Source organism: Bos javanicus, chromosome 25 (genome assembly GCF_032452875.1).
Source record: "Bos javanicus breed banteng chromosome 25, ARS-OSU_banteng_1.0, whole genome shotgun sequence".
Taxonomy (NCBI): Eukaryota; Metazoa; Chordata; class Mammalia; order Artiodactyla; family Bovidae; genus Bos; species Bos javanicus.
The window spans coordinates 27345841-27367323 of NC_083892.1; the positions used below are offsets into that span (position 1 = coordinate 27345841).

At 50.7% G+C, this 21483-nt stretch overlaps 1 protein-coding gene across 2 annotated transcripts; it reads left to right on the top strand.

Annotated features, from left to right (window-relative positions):
• Nucleotides 1-279: 279 nt before the first annotated feature.
• Nucleotides 280-21192, top strand: ITGAX (integrin subunit alpha X). 2 transcript variants are annotated; one of them, XM_061401758.1, is made up of 30 exons: nucleotides 280-648; nucleotides 810-964; nucleotides 1233-1335; nucleotides 2227-2297; nucleotides 2442-2556; nucleotides 4910-5040; nucleotides 5163-5308; nucleotides 5537-5687; nucleotides 5993-6143; nucleotides 6589-6662; nucleotides 6816-6945; nucleotides 7070-7212; nucleotides 7371-7511; nucleotides 7605-7814; nucleotides 10990-11120; nucleotides 11242-11399; nucleotides 11543-11697; nucleotides 12416-12547; nucleotides 12637-12710; nucleotides 12928-13069; nucleotides 15548-15664; nucleotides 15754-15833; nucleotides 15924-16007; nucleotides 17288-17366; nucleotides 17476-17583; nucleotides 17932-18015; nucleotides 18220-18333; nucleotides 18484-18585; nucleotides 18858-18968; nucleotides 19726-21192. In XM_061401758.1, exons 1-30 carry the CDS (start codon nucleotides 588-590, stop codon nucleotides 19822-19824), a joined length of 3552 nt encoding a protein of 1183 aa, XP_061257742.1. In that variant the 5' UTR covers nucleotides 280-587; the 3' UTR covers nucleotides 19825-21192. The 2 variants fall into 2 exon arrangements, with proteins under 2 accessions (XP_061257742.1, XP_061257743.1); XM_061401759.1 differs by lacking the exon at nucleotides 810-964 and adding an exon at nucleotides 1834-1937 and having other exon boundaries at nucleotides 283-648.
• Nucleotides 21193-21483: the final 291 nt, after the last annotated feature.

Genomic DNA, 21483 nt, shown 5'->3' on the forward strand with positions numbered 1-21483 from the left:
AGCAATGTCTTGCTGTTTACATGTTTGCCTTCTCCACTGACACCAAAGCTGGGGCCTTGTGGTTTGTGTTTTCCCATCCTGCTGAGAGATGGCTTACACAATCAGCCTCAAATTAGATTTGTTGAATAAGTGATGAACAAATACCCACTCTGCCTTCCTCCTAGGGTCCAGAGGTCCAGAGTGGAAGATTCTTCCCAGAGCCTCTCTTAGGGGTCTGAAGACACCCTGGCATCTACCCTTTCCCATCCCCTGGTTCATTGACATTTCAAGGTCAGGGGGAAACTTTCTTCTGTACAATAAGAGAACGTGGGAGAGGTGGGGTAGGGCAGGAGATTTGCATCCACCCCAGCCTAGGTTGCAGAGACAAGAGAAGCGAGTCATATCATCTCTGCTTAGAAAGACTCCTGGACACAGTGTTTGTAGGCTGCCTGCCCCTTTCTCTGCTTATTTCAGTTGTATTCTCCACCCCCACCTCTGAGTCATGCTGACAACTTCCCTCCCTGCATCTGGCCTCCTGAGCTTCTCTCTGCTCACTGGCTTCCTTGGCATCTTGGTCCAGCTCTTCCCTTTGGGGCTCAAGTGCTCTGATGCCCACATCTGACCTTCTTGTCATGACCAGGACCCGGGTTTTTCTCTTCCTGTTGATGGGTAAGCCGAGGGTCATGGTGGGGAGGAGAGGATGGGGGTCAAGCTAGAGAGAGAGCCAAGAATGACTTTTCGAACTCAGGCTTTAGGGGAGGGATCTGGAGTTATACCAGGTTGAGGATCTGGGGTTTGTGGAGGTTGAGAGGATGCTGAATCAATTTTAGGGGTGTTCGAGAGAAAATGCTGGAAGAGAGGCCAGTTGCCTGGACAATGCAGAGGTGTCTCAAGTAGGCAGAAGAAGTCAATCATGTACTCTGTCTGCTGCATCTGTTCGGCCCCAAGTTTTCCTGAATTCTCCTTCATGGGAGCCCTGAGGGAGGTATGGGGAAAGAGGTCTATTTGGGCGTTGCTCTGTGGCAATGGAGAAATGAAACTTGGTAGCAGACTAGTGGAGGAACAGCTATCTCTGGACCATCTGAAGGAGGCAAACAGGGCTGAGAGAGGCCTGAGGCTGGGGGTCCAGAAGCCCAGGAGATGCTGGGGCATTATGCCTGGAGGGGTAGTAGGGGGAGGCAGCCTGGGAGCAAAGAAGATGGAGGAGGTGGGAGACCCTTCCTCAAAGCTTGTCTCCTCGCCTTCCTTCCCAGCCCCGGTGTCCTCTCTCTGCTTCAACTTGGACACAGAGCAACCGACAACCTTCCGTGTGGACAGCCCTGGGTTTGGACACAGTGTGGTCCAGTATGCCCAATGGTGAGGACACTGTGGTGTCTTTGGCTTTCATCAACTCCTTCCCTGCACAGGGCTGGTCTCTCCCCACATCCTTCCCTTATTCACAAACTCTCCTCTGTCTGCCATGGCAATTTCCCCTAAGGCTATGAAGAACTGGACTGAAGAAGGGCCATCTTGTGACGTCAATGACCACAGCTAACTTCATTTTTTATCGAGCAATCACTAAGTGCCAGGCACCTTTGGATGGGCACTGATTTCATCCTCACCACAACCATATGATGTAGGAAGCCACCACTCAACAAATGTTTATTGAGCATCTATTACTGTATGTCTCAGGAGCCAGACATATACTAGAGAATGAAAGAAACCAAAATCTCTCTCATGTGGACTTTAGATTGTTATGAATCTCCACTTTACAGATGAGGAAACTGAGGCTTAGAGAGGGAAAGCAAACTGGCCAAGTGGCAGTCTGGCTCCAGCATCCATGATCTTAGCTGCCGTGCTCTTTTCTCCCCCCAGGCTGGTGGTTGGAGCCCCCCGGGAGGTAAAGGCTGCCAATCAAACAGGCGGCCTCTACTCCTGTGACTACGGCACGGGGAAGTGTGAGGCCATCCCCCTGCAGGGTGAGTGGCTGCCCGTGGCTGGCACCCAGGTTCAGGCTCCCATGCTCTGTGGGTCTGTGGGGAACACAGGAGACTCAATCCCTGGCTTCAGCTCTGTCTGCAGACCCTGAGCCTCAGACAGGCCTCCTGACTCTCCCACAGTCTTCCCTCCCATCCCACCCCTGCGCCCCCATAGCTCCATCAAGACCAAAAGCTCCCTTCACCTGTCAGACTGCCTCATCTCCTAGAGTTGAGGTGCCCCCTGCCTCCTCTGACCTGAAGGTGACCATGCATACATCTGTGCCCTCAGTGCCTCCAGAGGCTGTGAACATGTCCCTGGGCCTGTCCATGGCAGCCACCACCAACCCCTTTCAACTGCTGGTGAGTTGCCCTGGGTCACAGGAGCATCCTGAGAGAATGCATGGGGATCTACGGCTCTGGTGCTGGGGGTCTCGTGGAGGGTGGGGGTGCTTGGACGGGAGGGTGTGACAGACAACCCTTCCCACCAAGCCCCTCTGTCCCCAGGCCTGTGGCCCCACCGTGCACCACGCATGCCGGGAGAACATGCACTTGACCGGGACCTGCTTCCTGCTGGCCTCCCCGTTTCGGCAGGTCAAGAGGATCCCGGCTGCCCTGCAGGGTGAGTGTTTGGGGCCACTGAGTCCTTTGAGGAACCTACACGCATCTGACAGGGGCTTGCCGTGGGGCAAGGAACACTCTTACCAGAGTGGATAAACCAGAGGGATCCATAAAAAAAAATTTCGCTGGAGGGCACAGTGATTCCAAACATGCCTGGAGAGGCCACCACCTGCTTTTACACTTGCCTCATCACTATGCCAGTGCAGGGTCTTTCTAGGGCCTTTCTCTCTCTGAGCTTCAATGCCCTCGTCTGTTTGATGGGAATAATAGCACACCCGACACTGTGACTAACATAGATGGTGCACGGCCAGGGTTCAGCTCAGTGCCTCAGTGGCGAGGGCTCAGTTTATGCCAGCTGCTACAATTTTTAGAGTGAAGGACATTTATTTTCACCCATTGTACCCTGTGGTATATAACCAATTGATTTGTGCAGCAGGCTGGGAAAGGTGATGAGGATACAGGCAGTCTGAGCAGTGTGCATGTATGTGTGTGTGTGTTTGTGTGTGTGTGTAAATGTGTACGTGTGTGTATGTATATGTATGTGCATGAGAGTGATATATATATATATTTATGCGTGTTTGTGTGTATGTTGTGCGTATGTGCGTGTTTGTATGTGTGTATGTAATGTATATATGTATTTGTGTGTGTTGTATGTATGTTTATTCGTCTGTGTGTATGTATATGTATGTGTGTGATGTTTACGTGTATTTTTGCATGTTGTGTGTACACTTGCCTGTGTGTTTGTGTATGTGTATGAGTGTGTGTATGTGTTTGTGCATGTTGTATATGTTTGTGTGTGTTGATATGTATGTGTATGAGTGTGTATGTGTATATGTGTTTGTGCATGTTGTATGTATGTTTGCATGTGTACGATGTATGTATATATGTGTTTGTGCATGTTGTGTATGTGTGTGTTGGTATGTATGTGCCTGAGTGTGTATGTGTATTTGTGTATGTTGTATGTGTGTTTGTGTGTGTGATGTGTGTGTGTGTGGTATATGTGTGTATGTACACGTGTGTGTGTGAGTACAGGTTGAGGACCCGGCTTCCCCTGTGCTGATGGGGATGGGGGATGAGGAGGTGAAACAGTAAGCTTCTCAGACCCCACCTGGGGCAGACCAAGGTCCCTTCCTGGTTCCACATTCACACCCAAGCCCTTGGGGAGACTGACATCCGGGGCTTTGACTGGGGTGCCCCTCCCAGCACCTCCTAGGCCCCTGGGCTTCCACCAGGACACCCTTATTTCTGCTGGGAAGCCTCAGAGGCAGAAGGGGGAAGCTAGGGGCTAGACAGGAATCTCCATCAGAGAGCCAAGTCAAGCGGGACTCCCTCTTCTTTTTAAAAAAAAAAAATATTGATTTGGTATTTATGTTATTTTTGTCTGCCCTGGGTCTGCTCAAGAACTTTCTCTAGTTGTGGCGGGCGGGGGCGTAGCGGCGGGGAGGGTGGGGGCGTGGCCGGGGGCGCGGAGGGTTGTGCTACTCTTTGCTGTAGTGTATAGGTTTTTATGGCACCCCACTCCAGTACTCTTGCCTGGAAAATCCCATGGACGGAGGAGCCTGGTGGGCTGCAGTCCATGGGGTCGCTAAGAGTCGGACACGACTGAGCGACTTCACTTTCACTTTTCACTTTCATGCATTGGAGAAGGAAATGGCAACCCACTTCAGTGTTCTTGCCTGGAGAATCCCAGGGACGGGGGAGCCTGGTGGGCTGCCGTCTGTGGGGTCGCACAGAGTCGGACACGACTGAAGTGACTTAGCAGCATAGGCTTTTCAGTTTCGGTGGCTTCTCTTGTTGTGGATCACGGGCTCTAGGATGCACCGGCTTCAGTAACTGCGGTGTGCAGGCTTAGTTGCCCCCCAGCATGTGGGATCTTCCAGGACCAGGGATCTAACCATGTCTCCTGTATTGGCAGGCAGATTCTTAACCACTGGTCCACCAGGGAAGTCCCCGAGCTGTCTCTTCTGAGGATGGATTTTGTTTAAATATTTAACAAAAGTAGTTTGGTGCTGACCCCGAGACAGGGGCTGGAGCAGTGTCCTGTTATTGCTGGACAGTGGGGACGGTGGGAGAGAAGGTGGAGAAAGGCCAGGGGGCGGGACACGGACAGTCGAGGTAGAAGGAGGGGCCCCAGCCTCTCACCATCTGGACTGGACGAATTGTCACTTTTTAATCAACCAGGTGTGAGCAGCTGAATCACAGATGTGGCCTCTTTAGAGACTTTGGGAGACCAAGGGATCCTGTTCTAGGCAGGAGTCAGGGCAGCTCCTGGGAGGGAAACTCCTCGTCTTGTGGCCAGGAGACCCGGGCTTTGTGAGTGTCCCTCTGGGGACTGGTGCCATCTCCTCCCCTAGAGTGCCCAAGGCAGGATCAGGACATCGCCTTTCTGATCGACGGCTCAGGCAGCATCTCTTCCAGAGATTTTAACAAAATGTTGAACTTCGTGAAGGCCGTGATGAGCCAGTTCCAGCGTCCCAGCTCCCAGGTGTGCCCTCGAGGGCGGGAAGGCCGGGGTGTAGCCCCGCCCCGCCCCGGGGGAGGCTTGTGGGAGGAGCCTCGAGGTGGCGTTGCCTCGGCCTGACCCTCAGCGCTGCTTGGTTCTCCCAGTTCTCCCTGGTGCAGTTCTCCAGCACGTTCACGGTGCACTTCGCTTTCAAAGACTTCGCTACCAGCTCAGACCCACTAAGCCTCCTGAATTCCGTTCGGCAGCTGCGACAGTGGACGTTCACGGCCTCAGCCATCCTATTTGTCACGTGAGTCCTGACTCCTCCCAGGTCCTCCCCTCAAGCATTTGAGTCTTCCTTCACGGCCCCATCTGTCTCGGTGCGGAAGGGAGGTGGGCACTGAAATTCAGGCTGTGGTCTCCTGACCAAGCCAGGGGCCTCCGGGTGGGACAGAGCATCCCCTCGTTCTCACAAAGGCATCAGGGGCCAAGCAGCGGCTCATTTCACTGGCCTCTGGACCTTCATCTTCTCTGACAGAGATAAGCTGTTCAGTGCCGCCTACGGGGCCCGAAAAGATGCCTCCAAAATCCTCATCGTCATCACTGATGGGGAGAAAACAGAAAACCTGGGTTACGAGGATGTCATTCCCCGGGCTGAGGCCGCCGGCATCATCCGATATGCAATTGGGGTAGGATGGGGGGATGCCCTTACTCTACCTCCTCCTCTCAAGTCCTCTTAAGGCACCTTCCCTTTCAAGGACAGAACCCCCCAGCTCTCTTAGCTTCTTCTGCCTTCAGGATGAAAACTTTGTCCCAGCCTGGAGGACTCTCATCCTTTTCCTTAAACTCCTCCATGCTGTCTGAGCCTCATTTTTCTTGCCTGTTCGCTGGCTGTAATTATATTAACCTGGCAGGGTTACTGGAGGAGCCCAGCATCCAGCAGGCATGTTATAGTTTGGATTATTTTCACTGAGTTGGTCTTTGCTGGGGACAGGTGGGATCAGCATTTCGATACAAAAAGTCCTTGAAAGAATTAATCGACATTGCCTCCACACCCTCTGAAGAGCATGTATTTCAAGTGGAGAACTTTGATGCTTTGCGAGACATTCAGAAACAACTGAAAGAGAAGATTTTTGCCATTGAGGGTAAGTCAGAGATGGAACTACTTGTTTCAGAAGCCCTCACCTATAAATCCTTTTTCTTCTAGAACATGGACTCCTTTGTCATGGGCCAGTTCCTCCCTTTGGGTATTTAGTCTCCAACATGAGATCCTCCTGGGCTTCCTCAGTGGCTCAGTGGTAAAGAATCCACCTGCAATGCAGGAGCCACAGAATACGTGGGTTTGATCCCTGGGTCAAGAAGATCCCCTGGAGGAGGGCATGGCAACCCACTCCACTATACTTATCTGGAGAATCCCGTGCACAGAGGAGCCTGGCAGGCTACAGTCCATGGGGTCACGTAGCGTCGGACACAACTGAAGCAATCTAGCACATAGCACACACATGAGATCCTCTTAAAGCTGAGATTCTCCCTGAACCTAGCAAAGCTTGTCTTTCCCCCATAGAACCTAGGTGTCATACCTTTCCCCAGGTACACAGACCATAAGCAGTAGTTCCTTCGAACTGGAGATGTCTCAGGAGGGCTTCAGTGCTGTGTTCATGCCTGTAAGTGGGGCCCCTTTCAGCCCATTGATGTAGGGTTAGGCAGAGACAGAGGAGGGAAGGCAAGAGTGGGTATCTGATGAGTGGGCGGCAGGCATTTCTTCAGAATAGGCTGTCTTTTTCCCACCTGCTCACCCTGGAATCCTTTCCTTCCAGGATGGACCAGTTTTGGGGGCTGTGGGGAGCTTCAGCTGGTCTGGAGGTGCCTTCCTGTACCCCCCAAATAAGAACCCCACCTTCATCAACATGTCCCAGGAGCACGTGGACATGAGGGACTCGTATCTGGGTGAGACAAGGCTGCGGTTGGGGGCTGGGCAGGAGATGGGCTGCCTGGGAAGGACAGGGGCCCGGGGGTGGGGGATGAGGGGACGGGGGTGGGGAAGCCTCGGTGCTGACCCTGGCCCCTTCAGGTTACTCCACAGAGCTGGCCCTTTGGAGAGGGGCACAGAGCCTGATCCTGGGGGCGCCCCGCCATCAGCACACCGGGAAGGTGGTCCTCTTCACCCAGGTGTCCAGGCAATGGAGGCCACAGGCTGAAGTCACAGGGACCCAGGTTGAGTGTGGAGGGGGTCTTCAGGGGCAGAGAAGGAGGAGAGGAAGCGGGTGCAGGGCCTCTGGGGGAGGTGTTGGTGTCTGGGGAGAGGTGGGACTCAGCCCAGGGCGTGCCCCTGGCAGAGGACAGACAGGATGACTCCCAACTCTGCCTTCCAGATCGGCTCTTACTTCGGGGCCTCCCTCTGCTCTGTGGATGTGAATGGAGATAGTAGCTCTGACCTGGTCCTCATTGGGGCCCCTCATTTCTACGAGCAGACCCAGGGGGGCCAGGTGTCCGTGTGCCCCTTTCCCCGGGGGGTGAGTAGTGATGAGACCCAGGCTGGGTGGGGTCTGGCTGTGGGATGGAGGGGGTCGCCTGGGGTGGGACCTGACACTGTTTTTGTTCTGCAGAGAGCTAAGTGGCAGTGTGATGCTGTTCTGCGAGGGGAGCCGGGCCACCCCTGGGGCCGCTTTGGGGCAGCCCTGACAGCGCTAGGGGATGTGAATGGGGACAGGCTGGTGGATGTGGCCATTGGGGCCCCGGGAGAGCAGGAGAACCAGGGTGCTGTCTACCTGTTCCATGGAACCTCAGAACTGGGCATCAGCCCCTCCCACAGCCAGGTGAGGCTTGGTCACAATCCCTTTTGCCACAAACCTCCTCCTGGCAGCTTCCTGTCTTTGACACTGCCACCTGGATAATTCTTCTTTCCCTCATCTTACCTCTTTTGCCTAGAACTGGGCACCTAGTAGGCGTCAAGCAAAATCTGTGGAGCTTCCAAAATGGAAACATTGGTAATTCTTTAATTCGTATAGACGGATTCTTGGTGGCTCAGATGGTAAAGAATCTTCCTGCAATGCAAGAGACCTGGGTTTGATCCCTGGGTCGGGAAGATCCCCTGGAGAAGGGAAAGGCAACCCACTCCAGTACTCTTTCCTGGAGAATCCCATGGACAGAGGAGCCTGGTGGGCTACAGTCCACTGGGTCACAAAGAGTTGGACATGACTGAGCGACTAACATTACTTTGTATGGTGACTTGATACTTTCTCCACCCAAGTCTTGCAATCCCCTAGCAGTTTTACCCCATACACAGGCCAGGCATTAGCAAAGACATTTTAAAGATGAAATCTGGGGCATGGAGAAGAGAAGTGCCGTGACCTGTGCAAGGTTTATAGTGGATCAAGAATCGTGGTGAGGGAGGTTCCAACCTCTTGTCTCTGACCGGGAGCTCCACCTCTATCTGGCTCGCTTTGCCAATCGGTTTAGTTCTGGGAGCCTCAGTCTGCCTGTCCACCTACCCCTTCATCTCCCTGGATGTCATGACTTTATTGTCTCCTGCCGTCAGTAATCCTGCCGATTACCCATAGGCAGGAGCCCTTCATTGGGTGGGGCAGGCTGAGAAGGGAGGGAAAAAGTTAAGGAAGTCTCAATTAAAAAATAAGCAAAAGATCTGAAAAGACTTTTCTTCAAAGGTGATATACAAAGGATCAATTCGCACGTAAGAAGATGTTCAGCATCATTAGTTGTCAGTCATCAGGAAGTCAAAACCACAATGAGACATCAGTTCAGTTCAGTCACTCAGTCGTGTCGGACTCTTTGCGACCCCGTGAATCGCAGCACGCTAGGCCTCCCTGTCCATCACCAACTCCCGGAGTTCACTCAGACTCACGTCCATCGAGTCAGTGATGCCATCCAGCCATCTCATCCTCTGTCGTCCCCTTCTCCTCCTGCCCCAACCCCTCCCAGCATCAGACTCTTTTCCAATGAGTCAACTCTTCGCATGAGGTGGCCAAAGTACTGGAGTTTCAGCTTTAGCATCATTCCTTCAAAAGAAATCCCAGGGCTGATCTCCAGAATGGACTGGTTGGATCTCCTTGCAGTCCAAGGGACTCTCAAGAGTCTTCTCCAACACCACAGTTCAAGGCATCAATTCTTCGGTGCTCAGCCTTCTTCACAGTCCAACTCTCACATCCATACATGACCGCAGGAAAAACCATAGCCTTGACTAGACGGACCTTTGTTGGCAGAGTAATGTCTCTGCTTTTCAATATGCTATCTAGGTTGGTCATAACTTTCCTTCCAAGGAGTAAGCGTCTTTTAATTTCATGGCTGCAGTCACCATCTGCAGTGATTTTGGAGCCCCCAAAAATAAAGTCTGACACTGTTTCCACTGTTTCCCCATCTATTTCCCATGAAGTGATGGGACCAGATGCTATGATCTTCGTTTTCTGAACGTTGAGCTTTAAGCCAACTTTTTCACTCTCCACTTTCACTTTCATCAAGAGACTTTTGAGTTCCTCTTCACTTTCTGCCATAAGGGTGGTGTCATCTGCATATCTGAGGTTATTGATATTTCTCCCAGCAATCTTGATTCCAGCTTGTGTTTCTTCCAGCCCAAGCATTTCTCATGATGTACTCTGCATAGAAGTTAAATAAGCAGGGTGACAATATACAGCCTTGACGTACTCCTTTTCCTATTTGGAACCAGTCTGTTGTTCCATGTTCACACCTATTAGGATGGCTAGAATCAGAAAGACAGATGATAACAAGTGTTGATGAGGATGTGAAAGTATGTGGCATACTAAACCACTATAAGTGGGAATGTAGAATGATGCAGCTACTTTGGAAAACAGCTCTTCAAAAGGTTAAACTAGAGTTACTGGGTGACCCGGAAGTTCCACTCAAGAGAATTAAAAACAGGTCCGTACACAAAAAAGTTACACATGATTGTTTATTTTAGTGTTATATGTAACAACCAAAAGGGGGAAATAATCAAAATGCCCATCTACTCATGAACAGATAAAGAAAATGTGGTATACCCACACAGTGGCATATTATTCAGCCATGAAAAGAATGAAACACTGACGCATGCTACATGTGTCAACACAACATGCTACAACATGCTACAACATGGATGAACCCTGAAAACATGCTTAGTGAAAGAAGCTGGATCCATCAAAGGACCACATATTGTGTGATTCTGTTTACATGAAATGCCCAGAATAGGTAAATCCACGAAGTCAGAAAGTGGATTATTGGTTGTCAGGGGCAAGAGGTAGAGGAGAATGAGGGACATGGGGGTGACTGCTAAGGGACCCTTCTAGCCCTGATACTCATCATGGTAAGTTACTGAGTAGTGACCGTATGCCAAGTGCTGTTCTAAGAACTCCATGAGTTAGCTTATTTAGTGCTCTGAGGTGTTATCATCCTAGATGAGGGATAAGGAAACTGAGGTAGAGAAAGACTGACCCCTGGCTTAAGATCTCATGGCTCATAAGTGAAGGAGCCAGAATAGGAACCTGAGATGAACTAGCCAAGTGAATGAATGAAAGTCAGGTCACCAGCCCAGTCTTTCCAGCTCTACTTCTTCATTTATGTCCTAGAAATCTTTTGTCTCTAGTCACTATTTCTTTACTCCCACTTCCTTTTTTTAGGTACTTCTTGGAGTTGTCTTTTTTTTTACGGCTCACCCCTCCATTCTGTCTCCCTCATCCCCTCTTCCCTGTTCCTCTTGTTGCTTCTGTTCAACTTATTTATCTCACCCTCAACCTGACTTGGGTTTCCCTGGTGGCTCAGTGGTGAAGAACTCACCTGCTAATTCAGGAGAGGCGAGCTGGATCCCCGGGTCAGGAAGATCCCCTGGAGAAGGAAATGGCAACCCATTCCACTCTTCATGCCTGGGAAATCCCATGGACAGAGGAGCCTGGTGGGCTATAGCACCAGGTCGCAAAAGAGTCAGACACGACTGAGTGACTAAATAATAACAACAACCTGATTTGCCGCTCCCTCTCTGGCCAGCGGGTCACAGGCGCCCAGCTCTCCCCCAGCCTCCAGTATTTCGGGCAGTCGCTGAGCGGGGGTCAGGACCTCACCCAGGATGGACTGGCAGACGTGGCTGTGGGGGCCCAGGGGCACGCACTGCTGCTCAGGTAAGGACACATACCCACTGGGTGGTCCCAGGCCTGCGAGGACACCAGCCTCTCTAACCACCCTCCCAGGTTGTCCTCCCGGAACCAGAGGCTTGTTCTCAGATCAGTGTTCTACCCACAGGACCAGACCTGTGCTCAGGATGTGGGCGAACATTCACATCACACCTGCAGAGATCGCTAGGTCTGTGTATGAGTGTCAGCAGCTGGTGACCTTTCCGCATGATCTGGGCAAGGCCATTGTCTGCCTCCAAGTTTCCCAAAGTTCCAAGAACCAGCTGGGTGAGTCGTTTGCCCCCTGACCCAAGATAACGTGACCCTGGGAGTCCCCAAGCCCAGGGCTTCTGTCTCTTCCCTTGCCCTTGCCCACTTGGGGAGGTCCTCTTTCTCTCTCAGCCTTTTCCATCCCCCACTTTCCCCTACAGTTAACCTCCAAAGCGTTGTGACCTTTGACCTAACCCTTGACCCCGGCCGCCTGAGTTCTCGTGCCATCTTCCAAGAAACGGGGACTCGGAATCTGACCCGTGTTCGAGAGCTGGGGCTGAAGCAGCACTGTGAGGCTGTGAGGTTGCTCCTTCCGGTGAGGAGTCCTGGGGAGGGAGGCGACCCTGAGGCTGGTAGGGGGTGGTGGCTGGGTAGGGACGCAGGAATGTGTTCTGGTCCTTGCCTTGGCTCCACCCCCAAACGGCAAGTGGAAAGCAGGAGGGGCTTAACACAGGTTAGCTGAATGACTAAGGGAGTGAAGGATGGATGAGGTTGGCTGCATCAGCTGCAGGCTACACGGCTGGATTTCAGGTAGAAGCCTAAGGCTGCTTTGGAGAGCCATGGGGCATTGGGCTGGGATTCTTTTATCCAGCCACTCCTCTGAGACAGGTCCTGTCCTCGACACTAGGGAGCCAGCAGTGGACAAAATGATCGTGACCAGAGGGAGCTATGGGGGAAGATCAGAAGCGAATCAAATTCCTAGATAATAGATGTCGATAATATTCCTAGATAATAGATAATAGTGAAGAAAGAGAGATAAAGCTGAAGAGAGAACAGAGAGGGTTTCAGGGGGCTATGGGGAACAGTCTGGGGAGACCCTGAGTAGAGTGAGGGAGCCCGTGGGAGGCTGGGGGAAGGATACTCAAGATGAAGGACAACCACAGCAGTGGTTCCACATGCAGATCCTAGTGATGAGTGTTTACGAGGGGCTGTGGGTTGGTACCATTGTTACTGCATTTTACGAATGAGGAGATGGGACCCAGCTGGTGGCTGCGAGGGTGCGTTTCTTGCTTCCTCCTGTATCCATCCCCCAGGACTGTGTGGAGGACTCGGTGACCCCCATCATCTTGCGTCTCAACTTCTCCCTGGTGGGCAAGCCCATCTCTAGCCTAAGAAACCTCCAGCCTATGTTGGCAGTGGACGCCCAGAGATACTTCACAACCTCTGTGAGTCCTGGGGTTGGCCTTTTCCAGAGGGGTTGGAGGGGGTGGACTCTAGATCTTGAGGGAAAACCCTGCTTTGCCTTCCCTCTCAGCTCCCCTTTGAGAAGAACTGTGGCGCGGATCACGTCTGCCAGGATGACCTCAGCATCTCCTTTGGGGTCTCAGAGTGAGCGTCCAGCCCCTTAGACCTACTCTAGTTCCCCAGGCCCTCTCCTGGAACCCAGGGCTCCTGTTCCTGGCTCTTCTTAACATCTCTACCCAGGGCTCTGGACCCAGATACACTGTCCCTGTCTCTCCCCCGACTTCCCAACTCTGTATTTCATCCCCACCCCATTTTCAGCCTTGGTCACAGAATCACCTTCTCTCCTCTGCCCCAATGCTAGCTTGAAGACCCTGATCGTGGGTAGTAACCTGGAGCTAAACCTGAAAGTGAGAGTGTGGAATGATGGCGAGGACTCCTATGGAACCGCAGTCACCTTCTTCTACCCTCCAGGGTTGTCTTACCGACGTGTGACTGGGGGCCAGGTACTGTCCCCTCTGGGAAAGGAAAGGCTGATGGCAGGGGGCCAGCAGAGACTCCTGTGTTGGGTTCAATGCTCAGGCAGGTCTTCTACTGTTTAGCATTCTTGAAAGCCAAGAGAGCTGGACTGATCATGGTTAGATGGATGTGGCTGTGTTTGCTGTGACATGCCTCAACTCATTCTGTGTTCAGCTCTGAGCTTGGCATTTTAAGAATGACAGTCAGGAATTAGTTCCCAGGACGATGCTAATGTGAGAAGCGCGGGGACCCTGCCTTCTATTTCTTTATATTACACATAGTATAACTATTTCTCTTTTAAAGGAGAACATAACTCAGCCTTCAAATATTTTAAAACACTCTTTCTGGGGAATTCCCTGGTGGTTCAGTGGTTAGAACCCAGGGTTTTCACTGCCATGGCCCAAGTTCAATCCCTGGTTGAGGAAAACTAAGATTCCAAAAGCCTTGTGACTCAGAAAATAAAATAGAAAAGAAAAAATTAAGTAAAATACTGTCCTGTGGAAGATGAGTTGGATTTATTGGTTACTGTAGATTAGAGCTTGGCATACTTTATCCATAAAGGGCAGAGAGTAGATATTTCAGTTTTGTGGGCCCCACAATGTCCTCATTCTTGCTGATGTAAAGTGAAAGCAGCCATTGACAATATGTGTATGAATGAGCATGGCTGTGTTCCAATAAAATTTTATGTATACAAATTGGTGCTGGGCTGCCATATGGCAATCCCTGTTCTAGAAGACAGAACCAGGACCACAGGGAGTCAAAGAGAGATTTTTAACAAACATTTTATTATGAAAAATTGTGTTAAACATTTACAAAAGAGGAGAGTGGTTCAACAAACCTCCTCCTAAATTATTGCCCAGATTCAACGATCATCAGCATTTTGTTACATTGTTTCATCTGTTTTCACCCTCTCTTGGTTTAAATATTTTAAAACCAATCCCAGATACCCTGTCATCATACATCTTCCTGTTTCACTGTTCTGGACAGTAGAACTGTCTTACATGACCCCATAGTCATGATCACACCCAATGAAATGAATAATTTCTTGGTGTTTAGACCATAATCAAATTTCCTTAATTGTCTCAAATATATCCTTTTAAATGGTTTATTTGAACCAGCATTTAAGCTAGGTCCACATTTTATGTTTGGTTGTTCTCCCACGTGTCCCTTAAGCCAGTCTTCCCAATGGAGGCTTACTTTGATCAATGCATGAAGAAATACATGATGAATGTATTTCTAGGAATGTTTGTCTAGGATTGACAAATGCCAGCTGCCCTATGAGGGTGAACACACTATCACTGGAGGTACTTCTAGACACACCAACTAGATGCCAGTGTGGATCTTTTTTGGATACGGCTTTTATTTACTTTTTGAAAATATTTATTTACTTGGCTACGCTGGGTCTTATTTGTGGCATGTGGGATCTCTTCCTTGACGCATGGGAACTCTCAGTAGTGGCATATGGGCTCTACTTCCCTGATCAGAGATTGAATCCAGGCCCTCTGCATTGGGAGTGTAGAGTCACAATCGTTGGACCACCAGGGAAGTACCCGATACTGCTTCTAAAAATGAGCTATAATATTCACCTTTTTGGACACAACTTAGAATGACTTAACATGACTTGGATATCAGCTGATCTTAAGGAGTTATTGTTAATTTTGTTGAGTCTTGTGCTTATGTTAAAAAATACCCTTATCTGTTGCTGGTATTCACTGAAGTCTTTCTAGATCGAAAGTATGTGATATTAGGAATGTGCTTTAAATAATTCAGGGGAGAAAAAGTGGAAAACAGGTGAACAAAACAGAGTAGAAAAATGTTGGTAATTTAATCTGAGTGATGGGGATATGGGGTGGATTTATCTTGTCTTTCCACTTTTGAGTAGATTTGAAATTTTCATAATATAAATCTTTTAAAAAGAACTGTGAATTAAAAAAAAGGGAAATGCTATTAACAATATATCTGGGATTTCTACCTCAGGAGGAAGTTTGATCAGATAGTGTTTAAAGATTAAAAAAATTTTTTTAAGTCACACCAATTTCTTTATTTTTGGCTGTGCTGGGTCTTCGTTGCTGTGGGAGGGCTTTTCTCTTGTTATGGTGATTGGGGGCTACTCTCTAGTTGAGGTGCTTGGGCTTCTCCTTACGGTGGCTTCTCTTGTGGAGCATGGGATCTAGGGCCCCAGGGCCCCAGTAGTTGTGGCTCCTGGGCTCCAGAGCACAGACTCAGTATTACATGGGCTTAGTTGCCCCAAGGCATATGGAATCTTCCAGGACCAGGGATCAAACCCGTGTCCCCTGCATTGCAAGGCAGATTCTCAACCACTGGACCACCAGGGAAGCCCAAAAATTTAAAACAAAACAAAACATAACCTTAAGGTAAATTGCAGGTAACTGTCATTTCTGTATAGAGTTTTGTTGGGACACTAACAAGTTCTCACCTGCCTTGGTTCATCTGTGCTTCCCCAGAGCCATCTGCAGTCGCGTTCCCTGCGCCTGACCTGTGACAGCGCCCCCGCCGGGACCCAGGGCACCCGAAGCACCCGCTGTAGCGTCAACCACCTCATCTTCCGTGAGGGCGCCCAGGTCAGCCTCGCTTCTGCCCACTCCTCCTCCCCGGCCCCGACGCGGTCCCACTCCTCGGTGACCTCCTCCCATTTCTGCCTCCTCCCCAGGTCACCTTCACGGTCACCTTTCACGTCTCCCCCACGGCCACCCTGGGAGACAAGCTGCTTCTTGCCGCCAATGTGAGCAGGTGAGCTGGGCCAGGCCCAGAGCAGCGCCCCTTCCCTCTCAGTCTCCTCCCCTGGGGAACTTCCCAGCTGGGATCCTCCTCTTTTTCCAGTGAGAATAACAGCCCCAAGACAAGCAAGACCGCCTTCCAGCTGGAGCTCCCCGTGAAGTATGCCGTCTACACCGTGATCAGCAGGTGCCACACCACGACCTCCAATAGGTCCTCGCCCATTACACTGTGGGGTGCAGGGAATTCTCTCTCTGTAGGAGCTGAACCTCTGCCGAGTTTAAGTTTGTTTTGTTTTGACCGTGCTGGGTCTTCATTGCAGTGCTCAGGCTTTCTCTAGTTGCAGCTCACGGGCTTAGTGGCCCCATGGCATATGGGATCTTACTTCCCTGTGTCCCCTGCATTGGAAGATGGATTCTTAACAGGGAAGTCCCTCAAATTTAAGTTTTATTACTACCCTTTCAATAAGTAGATGACACCACTAGCAGCACTTACTAATCAATCAAGTGCTTTTTGTGGCTATTGATAACAATAATTATGATGTTATTATCATTATAGCCCACATTTAATAGAGGCCCCAGGACAAGCTGGGGTGTTTTGGAGGGGCCCTTCTTAGAGAAGGATGACACTTCAGAGTAGGAGTGGGGGTTCGAAATTCTGTGGTGCAGGTGAAGGGCAGGTATGCAAGGAGTGGAGTGGGGCAGGGGAGGGGGCACGGAAGTGAGAGCAGCCCCCTGGTGAGGAGCCAGGCTGGGGACCGAGGGCAGCCTCGAGGTGTGGTTACAGCGATACCCAGTGGACAGTCTGTGTTGGGCCCACCCCCACCTCCAAACCCCAGGCCCAGAAAAGCTGAGGAGGGAATTCTCTGGTGGTCCTGTGGCTAAGAGTCTGAGGTTTCATAGGTTTGATCCCTGGTCAAGGAACTAAGAGCTCACAAGCAGAAAGGAAGAAAGAGAGAGAGGCGGGGAGGGAGGGAGAAAGGAAGGAAGAAAGAAAGAAATACTGAGGAAACAGGAGAGAAGGGCCCCAGGGAAGACCCCAGGGAGCCAGAAAGGGTGGGTCCAGTAGACATTCATCAGCAGCATCAGCCTGAATCTCCCTACACCTTCATCCGGTCCCACCCGCCCATCTGGCCTCCTCCGAGTCCACAGAGGCCCTAAAGGAAGACCCAGGCACAGAGAGGGCAGGCCCTGGCCCCCTCCCCCCGGGTCAGACAGAGCTCTCAGCAGTCCCTGTGACCCCACCCCCCTGCCTGGCTGCCCTGGCGGTCTCCTCCCTGGACAGCCTCTGCAGGAAGCCTGCACCTAGCCTGCAGCCCAGCCCAGCTCCCTGAACCATCCCCTTACCCTAAGTCACTCCCAACCAGCCCAGGGGCCCTCTGATCACCCGTCCTGTCATGCTCCCACCCCAAGTCTCCTCAGGAGGCCCTAACGGAACTTCTCATCCGCCCCTGCCTCCTCTCCCTGCAGCCACGAACAATCCACCAAGTACCTCAACTTCTCGGCCTCACAGGAGGAGGGCAGCAGGGAGGCCCAGCACAGATACCAGGCACGCGTGGTGACTTGGGAACATGGCCTGGGGCGGGGGGCCCAGGAGCCAGAGATCCAAGAGGGCAGGGGGTTCGGCATGATCTTGGCCCTCACCGACCTCCATGCAGGTGAACAACCTGGGGCAGAGGGAGCTGCCTGTCAGCATCGACATCTCAGTGCCCATGGAGCTGAACCAGGTGCCCGTGTGGAAGGACATAGAGGTCCTCAACCCCCAGGTACTCAAAAGGCTCTATGGGTCCTCCATTAATGCCCTCTCCCTGGACTCCCTGTGGTTTTTTGGTTGTTCTTTAATGGCTCAGTTGTGTCCAACTCTTCTGCAACCCCATAGACTGTAGCCCACCAGGCTCCCCTGTCTGTGGGATTTTCCAGGCAAGAATCCTGGAGTGGGTTGCCATTTCCTCCTCCAGGGGATCTTTCCCGATGCAGGGATCGAACCTGCATCTCCCTCATTGGCAGGCGGATCCTTTACCACTGAGCCACCAGGGAAGCCCTACCTGGACTCCTTGGTCTTCGTGAGTCCCTGATGACCCCTCACATGCTTTCTCCCTGTGCCTTTTTCCTAGAACCCCTCCATTCAGTGCTCTTCAGAGAGAACAGCGCCCACAGAGTCTGATTTCCTGACCCACTTTAAGAAGAAGCCTGTCCTGGTGAGAGGGCCCTGGGCGGTCCCCCACTGGAAGCCAGACTTCAGAGGGATTTGATTCAGGAATACGTATTATATCAGATGGATGTCTGCTGAACAGCCTGCTTGAGCTCCAATGTGGCAGCTCCTCTCAGATCAGACAGTTGAACGCTGCCTTCTACCTTCAAACCCATCTTTCCCTAGCATGATGCCACTTCTCTGTCTCTAGGACTGCTCCATCGCTGTCTGCCTAAGGTTCCGCTGTGACATCCCCTCCTTTGGCATCCAGGAGGAACTTGACTTCATCCTGAAGGGCAACCTCAGCTTCCGCTGGGTCAGCCAGGTGTGTAATTCTAAGAGCAGAGTCCTTTCCCAGACTCATGTGGAGCCTGATGTGTCTGTGCCTACCTCAAGCCAGGGCGTTTCTCTATCCCCGAGCCCTCCTGCCCATCCAACTACAGCTAGTTCCCAGCTCTCCTCTTCTCTTTTGCAGACACAGCAGAAGAAGGTGCTGGTCGTGAGCGTGGCTGAAATCACCTTCAACAGACTCGTGTATTCTCAGCTTCCAGGACAGGAGACATTTTTGAGAGCTCAGGTAGTGACCATGTGGTAGGGAGGGGCCGGGCTGGTCGGACAGTTCCTGATGCTAAAACCGTGATGCTGAGTTGGGGGCTTGCAATCCTGGAGAGAGGCAGGATGGATGGAGAGCCCCAGGCAGGACAGTTGTTCCTAAGCCCATGAGTCCTTCTGTATCCCACCCCTTGGAGCAGAGCCTGATGAAGGAGGGGAGGAAGTTCAAGGGGACCTGGGAGGAGTCTGGGACAGCAGGAGTCCTGAGCCTTTCTGATGGGGTCATCTCTACTCCAGACGGAGCTGGTGCTGGAGAAGTATGAGGTCTACAACCCCATCCCCCTCATTGTGGGCAGCTCTCTGGGAGGACTGCTGCTCCTGGCCCTCATCACAGCCCTACTGTACAAGGTGAGTGTTTTTATCCCACTCCTGAGACCGCCAGCATTTGATCCCACTCTTTCTATAGTGTAAGAAAGAGCTCACCGTGGAGTCAAGCCTGTGACTCCAATTCTTCCTAAAGAGATCCCTTCCCACCTGTGACATCTGTTGTTGTTTAGTCGCTAAGTCGTGTTTGACTCTTTTGCGACCCCATGGACTGCAGCTCACCAGGTTCCTCTGTCCACGGGATTTTCCAGGCAAGAATACTAGAGTGGGTTGCCATGTTTTTCTCCCAGGGGATCTTCCTAACCCAGGGATCGAACCCATGTCTCCTGCATTGCTGGTGGATTCTTTACTGCTGAGCCAGCAGGGAAGCCACCTGTTACATCACTTGTCCCCAGTGGACTCCATGTCTTTCTGTCTGATTCTCAAGCCTCCTCTAATCTGTCTCCATTTCTTTTCTGCTCTTCTTCACCTCTTTACATGTTTCCCTGGAAGGCAAATTAGAACGTGAAAGCCCTGGATTTGATGTTGATGCCACCACTGATTCTTTCCTTGGCCATTGGCATGTGTTTGGCCCATGATGGGTCTTAGTTTCTCATTCTGAAGGTGGTTCTGCCCAGCTCACAGAACTGTGGCAGAGTCTAAGTGACACTGTTTATTTAAAGTTCTTAGTATAGTGCTGGAACATAGGGTTCCAGAAATGATGATCACTGATCCTCTCCATCATCTCTTTTCTTCTCATCCACTGGACTTCCTGATTTTTTCTCTCCTTCCTCCCTAACAGGTTGGTTTCTTCAAACGTCAGTACAAGGAAATGATGGAAGGAGCAAACCAACAGACTGTCCCAGAAAACGAGACAGGAAACCCCCAAGCTGCCCAATAAGATACTGCCTCCCATTGTCCTACTGTCTCATCTGAGAGGGTCCCTGGCCTTCTCACTTTTGCCCGATAAGCAACTACCTCCTATTCTCCTTTGAACCTGCTCTCCCCTGAGCGATTCCCTAGCCTGGTTACTCTCACCCCAGTCAGGCCTGATGGGGAAGCATTCCAAGTGAGGGGAGCTGGGATCAGCTGCTTTCTGTCCTTGAGAGGATGCAGTGTGTTTGCACAAATCACCTTGCCTGGGAGGGGGCATTGGTCTTGTCAAGGCTCCAACTGGAAATCCCAGGACAGGATCCTTGCTGTGCAACCTGAGGACTTGACTTGGAATTTCTACCTAGAAATCCATGGACAGAAGCCTCAGGCTCCAGTCTCTGTTCCTCCACTAACCACCGATGATCTTCCTAAAATACAGTACTAAACCTGCCACGCATCCTCATCCATCCTCAGAGGTTCCCCCTTACTTACAGTATAACTTCTGAACTCCCCAGCTTGTGAAGCAATACACGGATGCTTCTTACAAACCCCGGGATGTATTGAAGATGACATCATTTGCATATGGTTGGTGACTGGAGAGCACTTTGAAGTCCTCTCTCAGGCACCTGCTGCCCCTAAATAAGGTCATTCTTATTATAATGCCACCTGTCTCAGCATAACGGTCAATGTGGTGCCTGGTGCCGAGCTGGGAGTCAACGCACAGCGGGCCATTCACTGGACAGCTCCTACTGCTGCCTCCATGAAGGTGCTCGGGCCACGTGGATGTTTTAATTAGAAAAACAGAAGGGGAGGCACTTAACCATGTGATTTGAGGGGAATCCGTTCCTTCACCTCCACCCCAAATTATCACCCCATCCACCATAGGGTCCCAAACCCTTTTGAATTTGGAAGTTGGGGGGTCTCCAGAAGGACCAGTTATGATGAAATTCATTAAGCTGGGCTCCAATTTAGACCTTATGAGAATTGGGGTTTAGAGTGTTGTTTTTCAAAATTTGCTCCACAGACCTCCAAAGGTTTCCTAAATACTGTTTTAGAGGGGGAAAAAAAGACAAGAAACAATTTTAAACCCATGCATCTCACACATTTGATCCCAGTGACTTTCACAGAAATCCTGCCATATCCTTATAATTGTGCTCCTAAAGCTTGTCCCTGGGCTCCAAAGACAGTAGTTTAACATTCAGGCAATGGTGCTATTTTCATATAATTTTCCTGTGTGTGTTATTGTTTCCCTTCATTATATGTGCAATTTTCACGGTTTCCATTGTGTTGTGTTATATGCCCAAATCACAAAAAGGGATTGATGGCTCAAAAATTATTCATCAAGGGATAAATATTGTAATTAAAAAATAAAAGAGAATTGGTGCAACTAGAACAATGTCATCAAAGTCAGTACTGAGCGAGATTGCACTTCATATTACTATAGACACGTATGAACGCTGGGTTGAGTGATTGTGAGCTGAGAAATTAAAATGTGTCTAGGAAATATACCATTTGAAAATTGGATTTTCTTGGATCAGGTATCTATTTGTTCCTAGGTTGTTGTCCATTATGAAACTTTGTCCAGTCATACCATAATTTTTAAAGGATTTTTTTAAGCAACCATGAATTAGTTTTATTTATTACTAATTTTATTTTTTGCCTGAGTGGCATGTGGGATCTTAGTTCC